Source organism: Bos taurus, chromosome 11, assembly GCF_002263795.3.
Source record: "Bos taurus isolate L1 Dominette 01449 registration number 42190680 breed Hereford chromosome 11, ARS-UCD2.0, whole genome shotgun sequence".
Classification (NCBI taxonomy): domain Eukaryota; kingdom Metazoa; phylum Chordata; class Mammalia; order Artiodactyla; family Bovidae; genus Bos; species Bos taurus.
Window position 1 is genome coordinate 21366788 of NC_037338.1, and position 16952 is coordinate 21383739.

General features: G+C 34.8%; 1 protein-coding gene across 3 annotated transcripts in view; it reads right to left on the reverse strand.

Annotated features, from left to right (window-relative positions):
- SOS1 (SOS Ras/Rac guanine nucleotide exchange factor 1) overlaps positions 1-16952 on the reverse strand; it is a 131147-nt gene that overhangs the window by 62977 nt on the left and 51218 nt on the right. For 2 of the 3 annotated variants that reach the window (XM_005212708.5, XM_002691241.7), the window contains exons 2-6: positions 15592-15717; positions 10266-10397; positions 8039-8203; positions 6266-6475; positions 3223-3366 (exon numbers count right to left, since the gene is read on the reverse strand). In XM_005212708.5, coding sequence (XP_005212765.1) covers positions 3223-3366; positions 6266-6475; positions 8039-8203; positions 10266-10397; positions 15592-15717 — 777 coding nt within the window. The remainder of the gene's footprint in view (positions 1-3222; positions 3367-6265; positions 6476-8038; positions 8204-10265; positions 10398-15591; positions 15718-16952) is intronic. The other variant, XM_005212709.5, reaches the window with a different exon arrangement.

The window sequence follows — 16952 nt, forward strand, 5'->3', positions numbered from 1 at the left end:
AACTGAGTTGCCTTTTGTGTCTCTATTTTTGATCTTCCTTAAGAATCTATTTTAATATTTTAACAAAAATCTTGCATATGTTTATTGGGCTTACTTCTGAATACCTTGTGGTTTTAAGACTCATCCGCCATATTCACCTGACTTCTTGCCAACCAACTACCACTTCTTCAAGCAGCTTGACAACTTTTTGCAGGGAAAATATACTTCCACAATCAGCAGGAGACAAAAAATGCTTTTCAAGAGTTCATCGAATCCTGAGGCATGGATTTTTATGTTACAGGAATACACAAACTTATTTCTCATTGGCAAAAATGTGCTCATTGTAATGATTCCTATTTTAGCCTGAGCCTATAAGTTATAATGATTTAAAATTCATGGTCCGAAATAGCAATTAACATTTGCACCAACCTAGTATTTCTATGTCTCTGTTTTGGGTATATGTCTTATAAGGGCTTCCCTGGTAGTTCAGCTGGTAAAGAATCCACCTGCAATGCAGGAGGCCCTAGTTCAATTCCTGGGTTAGGAAGATCTGCTAGAGAAGGGATAGGCTACCCATTCCAGTCTTCTTGGGCTTCCCTGGTGGCTCAGATGGTAAAGAATCCATCTGCAATACGGGAGACCTGGGTTTGATCTCTAGGGGGCTACCCACTCCAGTATTCTGGCCTGGAGAATTCCATGGACTATATAGTCCATAGGGTCGCACATAGTCGGATACGAATTGAACGACTTTCACTTTCACTTATAAGCTGCATAAAACAGACCTTAAAACAATTAAGTACTTTCTTTAAATAGGCAAGTTTCAGCAGTTTGTGCATACTGAGTTACTAATGTAGTAGCATGACATAATTGGATTTATTTTATCATACTGTACAGTCGGCCCTCTGTATCTGTCTTCCACATCTGCTGATACAGAAGACTAACTGTCCTAGACCATTTTATATGAAGTTACTTGAGCATCCACAGATTTTGATATTGGAAAGGGGATTCCTGAAACCAATCCCCCAAGAATACTGAAGGATGACTGTATTTTGTTTTCATTATCACTGCTTTCTTTGTTTCATTATTTTTTCCTATTATCATAGAAATGATTAAAAATTGTTTCTATAGTTTTTGTGCACTGTTATAGGTAGTACTTCTGTTATTTGGTGATTTTCTTAAATGTTTCAAAAATCAAATACGGCTTGCTATTACTTATAAATTTTTTCTAAATTTTAAAGAGAGTTTAAAGTTGTTTAAACTTTACATTCTCTTTCCCTGGTACCAGGTTTTCCCTGATAGCTCAGCTGGTAAAGAATCCACCTGCAATGCCAGAGACTCCAGTTTGATTACTGAGTCTGGAAGATCCCCTGAAGGGATAGACCACCCACTCCAGTATTCTTGAGCTTCCCTGGTGGCTCAGACGGTAAAGAATACACCTGCAATGCAGGAGACCTCGGTTCAACCCCTGGGTTGGGAAGATCCCATGGCGAAGGGAACAGCAACCTACTCCAGTATTCTTGCCTGGAGAATTCCATGGACAGAGGAGCCCGGTGGGCTACAGTCCATGGGGTCACAAAGAGTTGGACACAACTAAGCGACTTTCACTTCCATGGGTTTTCACTTTCAAACTTTCAAAGTTGTTTAGTTTTTCTTATCTTCTGAAGACAAGCCCGAATCACGCACTGAGAAGTTTAGTTCACCCTTCAAGTTAAAAAAAAAAAGCATTCTGGTGTTAAGATTATGCAATAGCTTATAAAATTTGCTACTCTGTTTCCCACCATTAGTTCTTGTATTCCTTGACTTTCCTCTGAGTACAACTTTCCCTCTGGCTGAAGAACATCCTTGCTTTTGAGTCTGCTGCTGGGGCTGCTGCTGCTAAGTCGCTTCAGTTGTGTCCGACTCTGTGCGACCCCACAGACGGCAGCCCACCAGGCTCCCCCGTCCCTGGGATTCTCCAGGCAAGAACACTGGAGTGGGTTGCCATTTCCTTCTCCAATGCATGAAAGTAAAAAGTGAAAGTGAAGTCGCTCAGTCGTGTCCAACCCTCTGTGACCCCATGGACTGCGGCCTACCAGGCTCCTCCGTCCATGGGGTTTTCCAGGCAAGAGTACTGGAGTGGGTTTTGAGTTTAGTTATGTATATTCCTTTTTTCTTTTTATACTTTATGACTTTTATGTGTTTAAAGCAACATTGAGGGGCTTAGTGAAGCTTAAACTCAGCATATTATTTTGTCTGAAAGTCTTGTTTTATAAACTCAACCCTGAGTTATAATAAAAGATACAGTTGATTTTAGAATGAGAACAAAGCAAGAGTGAGAAATTTCAGAATGACAATCAATGCTAACTTATTAGGGCTAACTTGTATATTTTAGCAGCTGAAGTATCAAGAAGGTCACCATTTTTCTACCCCTATGATCATCATCTAAACCTTAGACTTGATTTTCCTATTCTAAATAATAATGAACTTGTTTAGTTGCTAAGTCATGTCTGACTCTTTTGCGACCACATACACTGTAGCCCAACAGGTTCCTCTGTCCATGGGAGTTCCCAGGCAGGAATACTGGAGTGGATTGCCATTCCCTTCTCCAGAGTATCTTCCCTACCCAGGGATTGAACCCGTGTCTCTTGCAGTGGCAGGCAGATTCTTTATCACCATGCCACTAGGTCCTGGACTTCATTTTCTTTTTCTAAATAATAATGCACAGTTATCATATATTAAGTAGCTGTATGAAGGTGACTAGCTAAATATTTCAGGTAGGTTATTTAACTTTCACAAAATCCCGAGTCCTATTATTATCCTTATTTTACAAATATAGATAGGGAGGTTTAGAGATGTGAAGTAAATAGCCCATGGTTACATACAACTAATAAGTAGAAGAGTTTAGACTGAAACATAAGTAGCCTGACCTTAGGTCCAAGTTCTGTGGCCTCTTCATTGATAAGATAGCCAATTAAGTGTGAACTGTGGGATCTGAAGACAGCTTTGGGATCTGCTTGTTTTTATAAAGGATGAGAGACTCCTTTTTTTCTAAGTTTTATGAAATAACAGAAACAAATGCTGACAGTGACCCTTTGAGGAAGGGGCAATACAGTTGAGCAGCTAACAGTTAATGTCTATGTTAGCTGGAAATAAGAATTCATATTCCAATTTTTATTCAAATGTATTTGAATTAAATCTAGGCCTGTGAACTGCATTTAGGCCTTCTAGATGCACGATTTTTTGGTGTATAATTAAAGTACTCACCTCCGCTAAGTCTTCAAAGCAGCTTCCTACTAATGGATGGGGACTGCCTTCATCTGTCATTTCCACAGTATCTTCTATATGGCCCAGTAATTTTACACTAAGTTCATGTATATCCACTATACGACTAAATATATTTTCTACATCCTGTTGGAAAGAAAAACATATTAATTCAGTTAGGTTGTACAATAAAAAATTTATTTTGAACCAATAAGTCATTTTATAATCATGAAATTTAAAATGGCAGATACAGTGAAAAATTTTAACAACTTTACAAATACAAGTAAAAGACAAAGAATTCTTTTTGCAATGAAGTACAATTTGTAGGTACATTGCTCTAGGTCACTGGTTCTCAAGCCTTCTGGTCTCAAGAGTCCGTTATACTTTTCAAAATTATTGAAAACTCTATTTGCTTACTATATTAGAAATTATTTACTATTGCCATTTACTACACTTACCATATTAGACATTAAAATCAAGAAAATTATAAAAAATTTAATTCATTTAAAAATAACAATAAATAGTACTTTTATGAAAAGTAGCTAGTTTCTCTTAAACAACCAAAAATCTTGGTGAGGAGAATGGTACTGCTTTACATTTTCTAACACAATCTCTAATTCCTAGCTTAATTGAAGATAGCTGGCTTTTCATGTATATTTCTGCATTCTATCTCTTGTGATACATTGCTTTGGTTAAAGCATATGAGGAAAATCTAGCTTTAAAAGACATGTAGTTGGAAAAGAGAGGACTATTTTAATAGTCTATCCAAATAATTGTGGATACTCTTTCCTTTTCCTGCATAGTTATTTTTATGGAGATACAAGTTATATATCATAAAATTCACTCTTAAAATATACTATTCAACGATTTTCACATATTCAAAAACTATTCAATCATTACTACCATCAAATTCTAGAAAATCATCATCCCCCCTAAAAATACTGTATCCATTCTTCCCCTGCACACCCACTCCCAGTCTCTGGCAACTACTGATCCACTTTCTTTCTCTATGTATTTGCCTATTCTGGACATTGCATATATATGGAGTGATTATCTTTTTACAGTATTACACAAGTCAATATGTAGCTTCTTAAAGGTTAGTTGCAAGGTAGAATCTGAAACTATATAAACTTTGTATTATTAAATTAAAATCCACTGGTCTATTCTGAACTTTGAACTGATGTTTTGCCCAAGTGTGATTTTGTAGTGGAATTGCTAGGTAGTATGGCTAATTTATGGTTAATGTTATATGAAATTACCAAATTATTTTCCTAAGTATTTATACCAGATTACATTCTCACAGGTAATGTGGGAATTTTACATTCCCAAAAGCAGTTGCTCCACATTCTTTTCAACATCCAGTATTGTCAGTCTTTTTAATTCTAGCTTTTCTAATGAGTATCCAGTAGTGTCTCATAATGTTCTTAATCTGCATTTTCCTTATGACTATTAAGATGTGTGGGGGTTTGGCTCAGATGGTAAAGAATCACCTGCAATGCAAGAGACCCAGGATCCCTGGGTCAGGAAGATCCTTCAAGGGAATCGCAACCCTCTCCAGTATTCGTGCTTGGGAAACCCCATGGACAGAAGAGCCTGGCAGGCTACAGTCCATGGGGTCACAAAGGGTCAGACATGACTAAATGATTAACACCAGTGACTACTGATGTTGGTCATCCTTTGACATGCTTTCTGATCACTGTTGTATCTTCTTTTATAAAGTGTTGAATTTTTTGCCCATTTAAAAGTATCAAGCTGTTTTTCTTATTACTGAATTGCTGAATTTCTTTATATATTCTGAATACAATCCTTTGGTTAGATGTATTTGAAGTAGCTTCCACCAATATGTGGCTTATGTTCTTATTTTTCTGATAATGCTTTTTGAAGAGCAAAAGGTTTTTTTTGTCTTAATGCAGTCTAGGTTATTAATTTTTAATTTTATGGTTCTTGATTTTTTGTGTCCTAAGAATATCTTTGTCTACTCTTTATCTCTTTCTCTTTTTAAACAACTTCATTAAAATATGATTTATAGGCAATGCAATTCATCCATTGAAAGTAAACAATTCAATGGTTTTTACTATATTTACAGATTTGTACAACTCATCGTTTACTCCTTTATTTTTTAATGTTCACTCATTGTCATAACAATGACTGAACATTCCGTCTCAGCCTCTGTTGTGAGTACCACTTCTCCATCAGTCATCCATGATTATGTAGGTACAGTTTTAGAAATTACTAGAATGCAACTTGCTTAGACAATCTCAGCTATTCTTCCTTAGTACTTTTCCGGGACCCAATCAGGTTGGTTTGATTACTACTGTAAGATCAGTAATCCTTTAGATTTCCAGTTATTGGCTCCTTCCTTTGTGCTCCCCAAAATACTGTTGTCATACTTCTGTTATGGTAATCAGCACATAGCACATTAGCACATACTTCTGTTATGGTAATTAGTACTGTATTGCAATTTAGAGTTGACATCTCTGTCTTGACTAGATTGTACTTGAGAAAAGTAAATAGTTTTTGATTTATCTTGAATCTCCATTGCCAAGTATGGCATCTAACAATATAGGCAGCACTGATGCAGTGTTGGTTCAATGATGCAAATGAGTCAAATTAAACACAGAAATCTTCCACCTAAACAAGATGCTTTATTCTCTGGAACTCGTGGAAGATTCTGTGAATTCATTTATACTTACATAATCAATCTAGCTTAGATTTTGTCTTTTAATTTCTGGTGGTTAATCAAAACTGCTGTGGCTGGGGGAGGGGAGAGAGGCTCAACAGGGAGCAGATATATGTATAACTATGGCTGATTTGTATTGTGTGGCAAAAACCAAAATAACGTTGTAAAGCAATTTCCCTCAAAATTAAAAAATAAATTAAAACTGTTGTAGCAACTTCATTTGTGATCATAGTCATGATAAATTAAACCCTACAACTTTTAAAAAATGGACAAATTAGCAGTCATGAACTATACAAATTCAAATTTGAGTGGTCATGTAAAATTAACAACACATGTAATGATATACATTCACACAATGATACTCACATTAGCTGAAAACAATTTTGAATTGGAGACAAAGGGCTCTCTAAAAACTTTTATAATTAAATTAAGTTCCCTTATGTATTGTCGAATTTCTGCCATAAATGCTTTTACCAAATCATAGTAAGTCTGCTCTCCTGAGGTGGAAGGCTCTTCATCAGTTAAAGATAATATATTTATATCTTCCACATCTTGATGAAACATATCCATTAATACCTGCATAGTCAGAGATATAAAAAACTATAATAAAATATGAATCTATAGTCAAATTTGAAGTTAAACAAAATCTGTTATTTGAATACAGTTCTTAAATGACAATAAACAGACACACAATAACCTCTTCTTGGATATAATGCTACTGCTCCCTCTACAGCTTCTCTAAGACAAAATTTTACATCCGGTATCACAAACTGCCTCTTCTAAGTTCTCTGTCAATACTAGTATCTGTCTGTCTGTCTGTCTCTCTTGTTAATCTAGTACTTCTATTTTGTTCCCAAATCTTGTCTTGGATTTCTCTCTTAGTTTCCTCTGTTTCATACCCTTGGCATCACCATTTCATTCCAGGGCCTCACATAACTCATATGTGAATAACTCCCAGGTTTCTGGTGATTGATCAAAATAAGTCCCATTTTTTTCCCCAAGAAGTCTTCTTCTACTCCTCCTCCTCCTCTTCCTCCTCTTGCTAAACCTCATCTTTTCCCTCCTGTGTACTTCTACATCATTATCCCTATAACAATAAAATAAGATTTTACCTTGTATCACTTTCTGCTTGTTTCACAAATATAAGTACCCTTTCATCAAATCTACAGCCTCATTTTATGCTTCACTTGCATCTCTTCTCTGTGAGCTATATACATACTCAGAAATATTTTATTTATCAATTCATTTAAAAGCATCAAATATTTTATATTCATTTACTCTTTTAAAATAAAATACTTATTCATTAAAAAATAAAAAATTTGAAATCCTTCAGGTCAGGTGATTTTCACATTCTGAAAGAACAATAAATACTAACATATATTTAACGGGATTAGGTAATCAGAAAGAATATTTCAAATCAATGACAGAAAAAAGGGGATGAAATACTTCATTAGAAAATATTTTCTTTTTTGAAAGATCATTTTTATTAAATAAAAATACTGAGGTAGTATATAGTCCAATGCTTTAGACTTAGATCTGGAGTTCAAGTCTAGGTTTTGAAGCATCTCAGAAAATTCTGAACCAATTTCTTTATCTCTGTGAACTTCAGTTTCCCTTTTATAAAATGTAGATAAGAGTATCTACTGTAGAGAGATATCTTAGGGACCAAATGAAATAAGTCACATACATGCTCAACTTTCAATAAATGTTTGCTCTTAATGTTATCATAGTAAAACCATACTAGCAGTATCTAAAGAAAGTTAGGCACTGAAATAAAACTACCAAGAGTTTAGTATTTGTACATTTTCAAAAATTGTTTTCAAATAAATCCATAATCTTCTAGTTCTTCCAATCCAAATAAAAACTTAAGAAGTTCACTAATAAGAGATGAATTACTGTTATTAACCCTACATGCAACAATACAGAAAAGAAAAGCTACATGACATATTTAAACACATTTTAGGACTCTATATATAAATTTCATTTAGATAAAGTGATATCTGGAGTTTTTGCTATTAGATTACTAAAAGTATAACCTAACAGACAATATACAATTTTATTCTGTCTGAGTAGTATGTTAGCACCCATTTAAGTCACAAATAAAAATATAAGAATAGAACATATAGATCAGTATCTTACCTTATCAGCACACATTGCCACTTTAATATCTTGTTTTGTAATTTCATAATGCCGTATATTTCGCACATAATTCCCCACCAGCTTTAAAATGTCTGCAGAAATGTATTCTAATACTGCTACTATGTAAACAGAAACCTGGTGGTCAATTTTATAACCTAGGACCTCCTGAAAAATTAAAAGAAAAGCACTTTTAAAATTATTTACTATAGATTTGACAAGCTGATTTAAAAAAAATGTATACTGTTTAGCGTAACTTTTACCAAGGCCATTGTAAAGTGGTACATCTATGAATAATACACATATTGCTATTTGAAAATGTAAGGTAAGAAAAGGTAAGCCAAAATTACCTATGATCATGTAAAATACTTAAGAAGTACAGATAACTATAGAGATAATCCCTCAACTAGGAAGGGAAGCCCAAGTCTGTGGGAGGGGAAAATGCTCATTGTTATCTAATTCAGAATACCCAGAATTAATAATGACAAACAAGTTTCTTTTCCTTTAATTGGTATCTGGGAATATCTACTATCCTTATACCTCTATCCTTCTATCCAAAGGAACCTGGACTTCCTAAAAACTTAGTGGTACATTCCTGGTATCTAAGTTGTTTCTATGGAAAAAAAATTCCTGTTGTGTCCTGCTGGACAACAGTGGTCATTAAGGGCATATTAAATAGTACCACTATCCAATTTCAAAGAGAGAATGGGCTTTTGTGGGCCTGATCAATTCGCATAGGAAAACAGATTCTATTTTCTAAACAATCCAATTAAGGAAAAAACTTCAAAATAAGTTTATGTATTTTATAATAACCTTAAATGGAGTACAACCTACAAAACTTACTCACTACGTTGTTCACCTGACACTAATATAACTTTATAAATCAACTGTAAGAGAATCATAAAGAAGTGCAACAACTAATAGCTTAGTAATTTTCTGTAAGTTGCACTTAACATCCTCAGACCAGTTAGTAAGATACAGGCAGATATTTCTGTTCAAACAATAAAGGACAAAACATAACTTTTTGATAGTCTTAATCATACAAGTGTCCAGCCAGACTTGAATTTCCTAACACTATCACTTAGAGCCCTGTGAACTTGGACAAAAAGTTACTTAACCACTTTCTGCTCAGTTACCTCATCTACAAAGTGGGGATGATGATAATTAACTCTGTTGAATAATAAAACTTAGACATGATGTATAAAAGTATTAGCATTTTGCTTATATTATAGTAAAAAATTACTGATATCAGAAATATTATTAAGGTTTTAATTATTCTAATACCCATATTTTTAATGTGAGAGTTAATCAATGATGTCATTAAATAAAATACAAATAACATTATTAAAGTTTCCAGCAGTTATTTTTTCTATTAGTTCTGGAGAGATTCAACTGACTGACTAGACTAATAAAAATGACAAGTAAGACTACAGAGTAGGGCTTCCCTGGTAGCTCAGCAGGTTAAAAATCTGCCTGTAATGCAGGAGACCCCAGTTTGATTCCTGGGTCAGGAAGATGCCCTGGAGAAGGGACTGGCTACCCACTCCAGTAGTTTTGGGTTTCCCTGGTGGCACAGACAGTAAAGAATCTGCCTGCGATGTGGGAGACCTGAGTTCGATCCCTGGGTTGGGAAGATCCCCTGGAGGAGGGCATGGCGACCCACTCCAATATTCTTGCTGGGAGAATCCCTATGGACAGAGGAGCCTGGCAGGCTACAGTACAGTCCATGGGGTTGCAAAGAGTTGGACATGACTGAGAGACTAAGCACAGCAAGACTAGATAGTATAGGTGATCTTTATGGAATTTTTGTTCAAAGATGACACATGGCCCTATGGCAATCTTACAGAGGTCCCTACACTTCTAATGATGTGAAGGATTAAAATCTGAAGGATTTATAGGGACAAGTATGTCTAGCCAATAGAAAAAGGAGTTTTGCAAACTCTTTGAGGTTCTGGTAACATCTGAGATTAACAAAATTCACAATTATAACTTTCTTAGTCCTTTCAATTTGATGATTACTGTGGGTATGAAACTACTTTAAATCATGTTGCTGAACATATACTTTCCTATTATATCATCCCTCCCCATGACATAAACTCCTGGAAAAACTAAAAAGAGAGAATGTCACTCTTCAGTTGACTCTATTATCCATAATATATATTTCTTGTGCTTGAAAATCATGGGTTTTATTTTGCTTTTAAGAGGCAAGAAGGTAGTATTTCAGCTTTACCTTTAACAAAGGATGGATTTTTTCTACTGGGAGAGATAAAGGGTTTCTTCGCTTCCTCTTTTCAATAGCCGATTGGGCATCAGCTATTGCCCACTTATCAATTGGATGAGGGAAACTTTTTTGAACACGTTCCTTGGAAAATAGGAAAATAAAAACTAAGCAACAAATATATTAAATAGTGTTCTTCACTTATAATTTACTTTTAAAAATCAAAGAATACCAAAAGCAGGTGTTTCACATGTGGTATAATTTATACTACAAACATACCTAAACTAAGAGACAACTATAACTGCCAAAGTACTAGTTTCTTAATTAGGCAATTAAGAGTCTAAATGCTCCTTCTATTAATGGGGGGACATCATATTCTGAATTTCTACTTCACCATGATAAAGCTGATAATAAGAATGAGCAGAAGCTATTTAAAACATTATTACATAAATTTTCAAGGAACAAGATCTAAGTTCAAAAAGCAAATATCTAAATTCAACTTTCATTTGTCCTTTCTTTCAACATCAATTATAATCTAAAATACCATTTTGCACTTGAAACTTGTAAGAATTGTTTTTCTTTATCCATCATGCAAAAAGGTACTTGATTTCAAAACTATTTGTAAAGCATGGAAATCAAGGTTTACATTAGTAACAGCCAACTTTAATACACTGTAGTTTTATCATTAGAGTCTGCATCTTCCACAGGTCATTAATTTTCATCACGATACTTCATTTTAATGTCTAGCACTCATTCGGTTAGAATTCCCATTCAAAGGTAAAGAACTCATGTTACTGTAAAAGCTGAATTTCCCGACTTTAGTAAACTAATATAATTCATTTCAAACAAAAGGTACTTTCAACCTCTGAAGTTTCTAAAATCCACTTTCAGGATACCATAATTACAACCAGTAGAGGTCACTACTACATAATTTTAACACGTATTTTGAATTGTTCCATATTTAGCCAGTAATATGTAAAAATTATTAGGTAAAATTACAATAAATGTAAATTGAAAGTCCTAGCAATTGCTATTGAAAAGATCGTTATGTGATATTCTGTAGGAAAAAGGACACAGTAACTCCAGGACATGTTATGAACAAATTTATGAATTGAGAATAGTTTAACCTACTTAAGTTTAATAAATTTTCTCTTCATCTAAGGCAATGTCAGCTGTCAAATGTAAGAAGTGATCATTTTAATTCTAATAAAAAAAATTACTGTAGTTAAAAATGGAGTTAACAAACTTTTTCAAATGTCTAGTTGAAAAGCTATTTGCTAGGATACTATAACCTATATAATAAAGGCAATACAAAGGCCCAAAATACTGGGGGAGTTTGGCAAGCGAAAAAGGAATAATAAAGGAATGGGGAAAAGGTTGGAAAGGAACGTTCAAAACAAGAATTCTTTTCCTTTTTTCCAAGTCACTACTATACACTTGCTAATCCAAAAATTACGATTAAGAGATTTTGGACTAACTTTACCATAATTCTCAATTAAAAATTTCATATTGATGGGTTTAACCCATGGTTAACTGAATAGGTATAGGTATAACCATGATTACAAACCTTATAATAGTATAACCCTGTAGCTCACTGGCAGGCATGGAGGTGGGCAAACTTCAATGCATAGTAAGAAATAATAAATTCTTAATACATTGGAAAAGGAAATGGCAACCCACTCCAGTACTCTTGCCTAGAAAATCCCATGGACGGAGGAGCCTGGTGCAAGCTACTGTCCATGGGGTCGCAAAGAGTCGGACACGACTGAGCGACTTCACTTTCTTTCTTTAATACATTTTGGATCACACCCTTGTAATCACATACATAGTAAACTGAAACAAAGTTTCTTAAAATAAAACTTTCTTTTACTATAGGCAATGCACTGATTTTTCCTATTCATTTATAAAAATTTAGTTGGGCATAAGAGGTGATAACCGAGAGTAATACAGAAGCTGAACTCAACCTACCAATTCTAAATACACTTAACATACATCTTTGAAAAAAACAAACAAACCATTGGTAGAATTACAGAGGCAAACAGCAGGCAGCGGTTGAGGTAGAAGAGAAAGAAAACACAACAGCAATCCCTTCTCATCTCAATTTTATCCACCTAGTTCCAAGTTGATCTACTGTTTTGAAAAGAAGGGGAAGGAAAGTCTCAGGAACGATAAAAGAAAAGGCAAGAAAGGGAAAATAATAATGATGAGGAAAACATTTTTAACTTATTTATTAGTATACTACTAGACTGTTTATTTGAGAAGTACTACCAAAGGTCATGGGAAAGACTGATAGGGTTAAAAAGATGCCTTGATTGTGAAAAAGGCCAGAATGAAGGAAATACTTTATCTCTTGTCGTGGAAAATTTAATTATAATTCCAGAGCAAAATAAAATTTCTTTTTACAATTATCTTATATAATTTAAGGTAAAGAAGCCCAAGGAGAAATGGTCAATAAAAGACCCATGAATTAAAGTCTATTACTCTGCCACTTTCAAGATTAACAGTTTTGCTTTAAATTGAGACTCTCCACTTTGACTGACATTTAGTGGCCTTGGGAAAAATAAAATATAAAGAGCTAGGTTCACAATTCAGCTCTGTCTCATTAGCAGAACCTGTCTTTTCCTTTACATAATAAAGGTGCCTAGATAGATAATCTTGAAGATTAATTCCAATACAAACATTCTAGGCTGTATGAAAATTCTTATACATGCACTTGAGTGCAAATATTCAGACCCGGAGGCACTTTTAAAGTGCTATTAATAAAGGCTTAGAATGTGTAGGAGAATTTTTTTTTCTGCCTAGAAAGGTAGAAAATAATGAGAAATCACTTTGGAAATCTAAATGTGAGTGACAAACTTATTAGAAACTACAAAGATTCTTTAGGAATGAAGGAAAAGAAAAAAAGTTGAAAAAAAAAATGAAAGGAAAAGGAAAGCCAAAAAATAAAATTTAAGGATATAGTTCACAGGGTAAAAAGAAAATTCTAAGATGAAGGAAAAAGAAATAAAAGGGATTCAAACTGGGAAAAAAGTATTGTCATTGTTTGGCAATGACATCATACTATACACAGAAAATCCTAAAGATGCTACCAGAAAACTACTACAGTTCATCAATAAATTTGGTAAAGTTGCAGGGTACAAAATTAATACACAGAAAGCTGTTGCATTTCTATACACTAATGACAAAAGATCAGAAATAACAATTAAGGAAACAATCCCATTTTTATCACTGCATCAGAAAGAATAAAATACCTAGGAATAAACCTATTGAAGGAGGCAAAGGACCTGTATTTTGAAAACTGTAAGACGCTGATGAGAGAAATTAAAGAGGACACAAACAGATGGAAAGATATTCTGTGTTCTTGGATCGGAAGAATCAATACTGTCAAAAGATCATACAACCCAAGGCAATCTACAGGATTCAATGCAATCCCTATCAAATTACCAATGCAATTTTTCACAGATCTAGAACAAAAAAATTTTTTTTAATTTGTATGGAAATACAAAAGATCTCAAATAGTCAAAGCAATCTTGAGAAAGAAAAGCAAATCTGGAGGAATCAGTCTCCCTGACTTCAGACTATACTACATAGTTATAGTCATCCAAACAATAACGGTACTGCCACAAAAACAGAAATACAGATCACTGAATGCGGATAGAAAATCCAGAGAGAGACCCACTCACCCATGGTCAGTTAATCTCTGACATCCTGCTTTTGGAACTGTTACCTTAAGAATCTTAAATCCTAACAACTTTGTCTCTGATCCCAATCTATTCTATTTCTATCAGGTATTCTAGTGTTATCAACTCTCTGATCTTATTGGGAAATCCCTGTTCCCTCCATGTTTTTCCAATCTACCCGCCCCTCTCCTAACTGACAGAATAGTTTACTGGAATGTATGCCCGGTAGTTTAGACTTTCTGGATGAGAGTCTTGGCTTCACTGCTTACTAGCTATAACCATGGGCAACTTATTTAACCTCTCTATGCTTCAGTTTCCACATTAATTCATTCAAACTATATTTCCTGAGTGCCTTCTCAGCGCCAGACATTGTTCTGGGTGCTGGGGGTTTGGTAGTGAATAAGAACTTATGTTCTGGACCTCATACTCTAATACAGGAAAAACAGTACCATCTTCATGGGGTTATTAAAAACTTTAAATGAAATATAAACATAGAAGCGTTCAGAGCAAGCGCTCAAAGATCAGCTGTTATTAAATTTCATTTTTTCCCTTATCCAATTTGATTCTCTGATGCTCTTTTCAGCTGAGCTTCCTATTGGATATAACTATATATCAATTGCTAACTGCCTCAGGAGAACACAGCAGGGGTACACAGAGACACACCTCCTCCCCAGCCACTGTGTACCACAGTCATCATTACACTCTAGTGTGTTGTGTCCTGAAAAGGGTTGTAAAGCACTATTACTAATTTCCACAACCCTCTTGCCCTACTGTTCTGTCACTGTATAGCCATGGTGAAATACCATTTAACTGTCTTTTTTGAGCCCACACAAGGACCACAGAAGAAATATCATAGAAATGCAAAGACTTGTACACTATACATTCAAGATCTTCAAAGTCAAATGACCTTACATCATTGCCAGAAAACTCCTTTTATATTTCCAGCTCTATCTCCCATTTTCTATAGTTGGTACTTCAAACCTTCTTTTTTTCTCTTCTCAAACCTGACTCCTTAAGAACTCAATTTAGGTGGCTCTTCTGAGAATCCAAACTTAAGCCCCAAAGTCTGCATTATTAGTTTGCTTTTTTTTTTTATGGTTTCCCACATACCCTTTACTCACAGGACATCACATTATGTTATTGCCCATACATCTACCTGTATCTCCACTACTCTACAAGCCATAAAAAGACAGGAGCCATGTCATATTTGTGATATCTTCCTTCCTAGAATTTTGATGTTTCCCTCCCTTCCAATTGGTGGGGAGGGGTTCACTTCCTATCTAAAAATACACAGAGCACTGAAGATTGAAGGATTGGCTGAAATGCTTTTGAAATGATAGCTGACTTTAAGAAATAACAACAAGAAAAAAAGAAACACTTGGATATATTCCACTCTTAAATATATCTGTCATTCTAGCATCAAGAAGTAGTATTTAGAGGTCAATAAGAGTTGACTTTAGATTAAAAGCATATAATGGAATAGTTTGATGCAAAAACATATACAAGCTAGCAGACAGTCAATACAAAGTTAAAAGAAATCTAGTCATCATTTTAAACATACCATTAGACACTGTGTGGAACTGAAGAGCAAACACCTCCCCCCTATATTGACATTACAATAAACACACATATTAGATACAAGGCAAAACTAATCATACCTCTACATCTGAAGCACTTCGGGGTTGAGCTTGGCAGAGCATATTTAATAGCTGCAAAATTAATTCTTCAACATACTGAAGAGCATCATCACTAGACTCAAGAGTTGGATGAACTTGCCCCTGAACCTATAAACACAAAGTAATTAAAGGTTTGTTTAATCTGATTAAATAAACAAAGCAAGTAATTTTTTCAAGTGTGGGGTTTGTATTCAAGAACGTAGTCTGGCTTGCAAATACAGATTTCAATGTTATTTCCCTGGCCTGAATTCTTAACCTTTTTCCTAGTCACATGCACTATACATGCTTATTGACATGTTTCTAGAGATTCAGATACTTAATTACAAAATTTCAAAATTTTTTCCTTAAACTATGCCTATCCTAGAGTGTGGGAATACTGAGAGGGAGGGAGAGGCTGAGCTAGAGATAAACGATGCAGTTTACATGGTTTTTGTCCAGAACCAGTGGTAGTTAGAACACTGGCTCCATACAGTGCTTGGGCAAAACTGACCTCCGATGTGTCTCTTGTTAACTCTATCTTTCCTACCAAATCGTAACATTCAAGAGGCCTGTATCTTTTTTTTTTCACCAAAGTAACTCCAGCAACTAGCACTGTACAGGGCACATAATACAAGCTAATAAATGCCTTGAATACAAAGGCACCCTGTATCAAAGGACACAAAATAGGCACTTCTGACAATGAGAGACTGTCCATGCTTCAGGAAGATAACTTGGTGGTCACCTATTCATAAATGCCCCGCACTCTTTACCTTCGTTTTCCTCAACCATTTCTTTGAAGGCATCGCAGCCACCGCTCTTCATAAAACTTAAATTTTCATAACCGGCCGGCCAGTCTTTCCTTGCATCCCTTTGTCACTCATTATGGGTCAAAACCACTCCCTACTTTTTAAAATGGCAGCAAAATAAAATTCAGAAGACAAACGTTTCAAAAACGCTCAACTCTTCAAAGGATGGTAGAACTCTCACTGGATTAAAGTAGACAGCACTCACTAACCAAGAGCATTTAGTATGGTCTATCTTACTGTACACACTTCATTAGCTGAGGGCCTGACAGCCTCAGTGTACAGACAGATTTTTTTTTATCAAGTGTACCATATAATGAATTTTTTAACATACATTAGAAGTACACAGATATGTATACAAACACATATATGCACTTATACTTTTTAATTAGAAGCAAGTAACATTACAGCAATGCAAAACTGTGTGAAGGGTGCTACGTCAACTATAAATAATAATTTATTATTATTTTACAGGTAAAGAAACGGAGCCCCCAAAGGCGTAAATCATTTGCCCAAGAACTTTTTGTCATCTTTGGTATAGCAATTACCTACCTGACAATA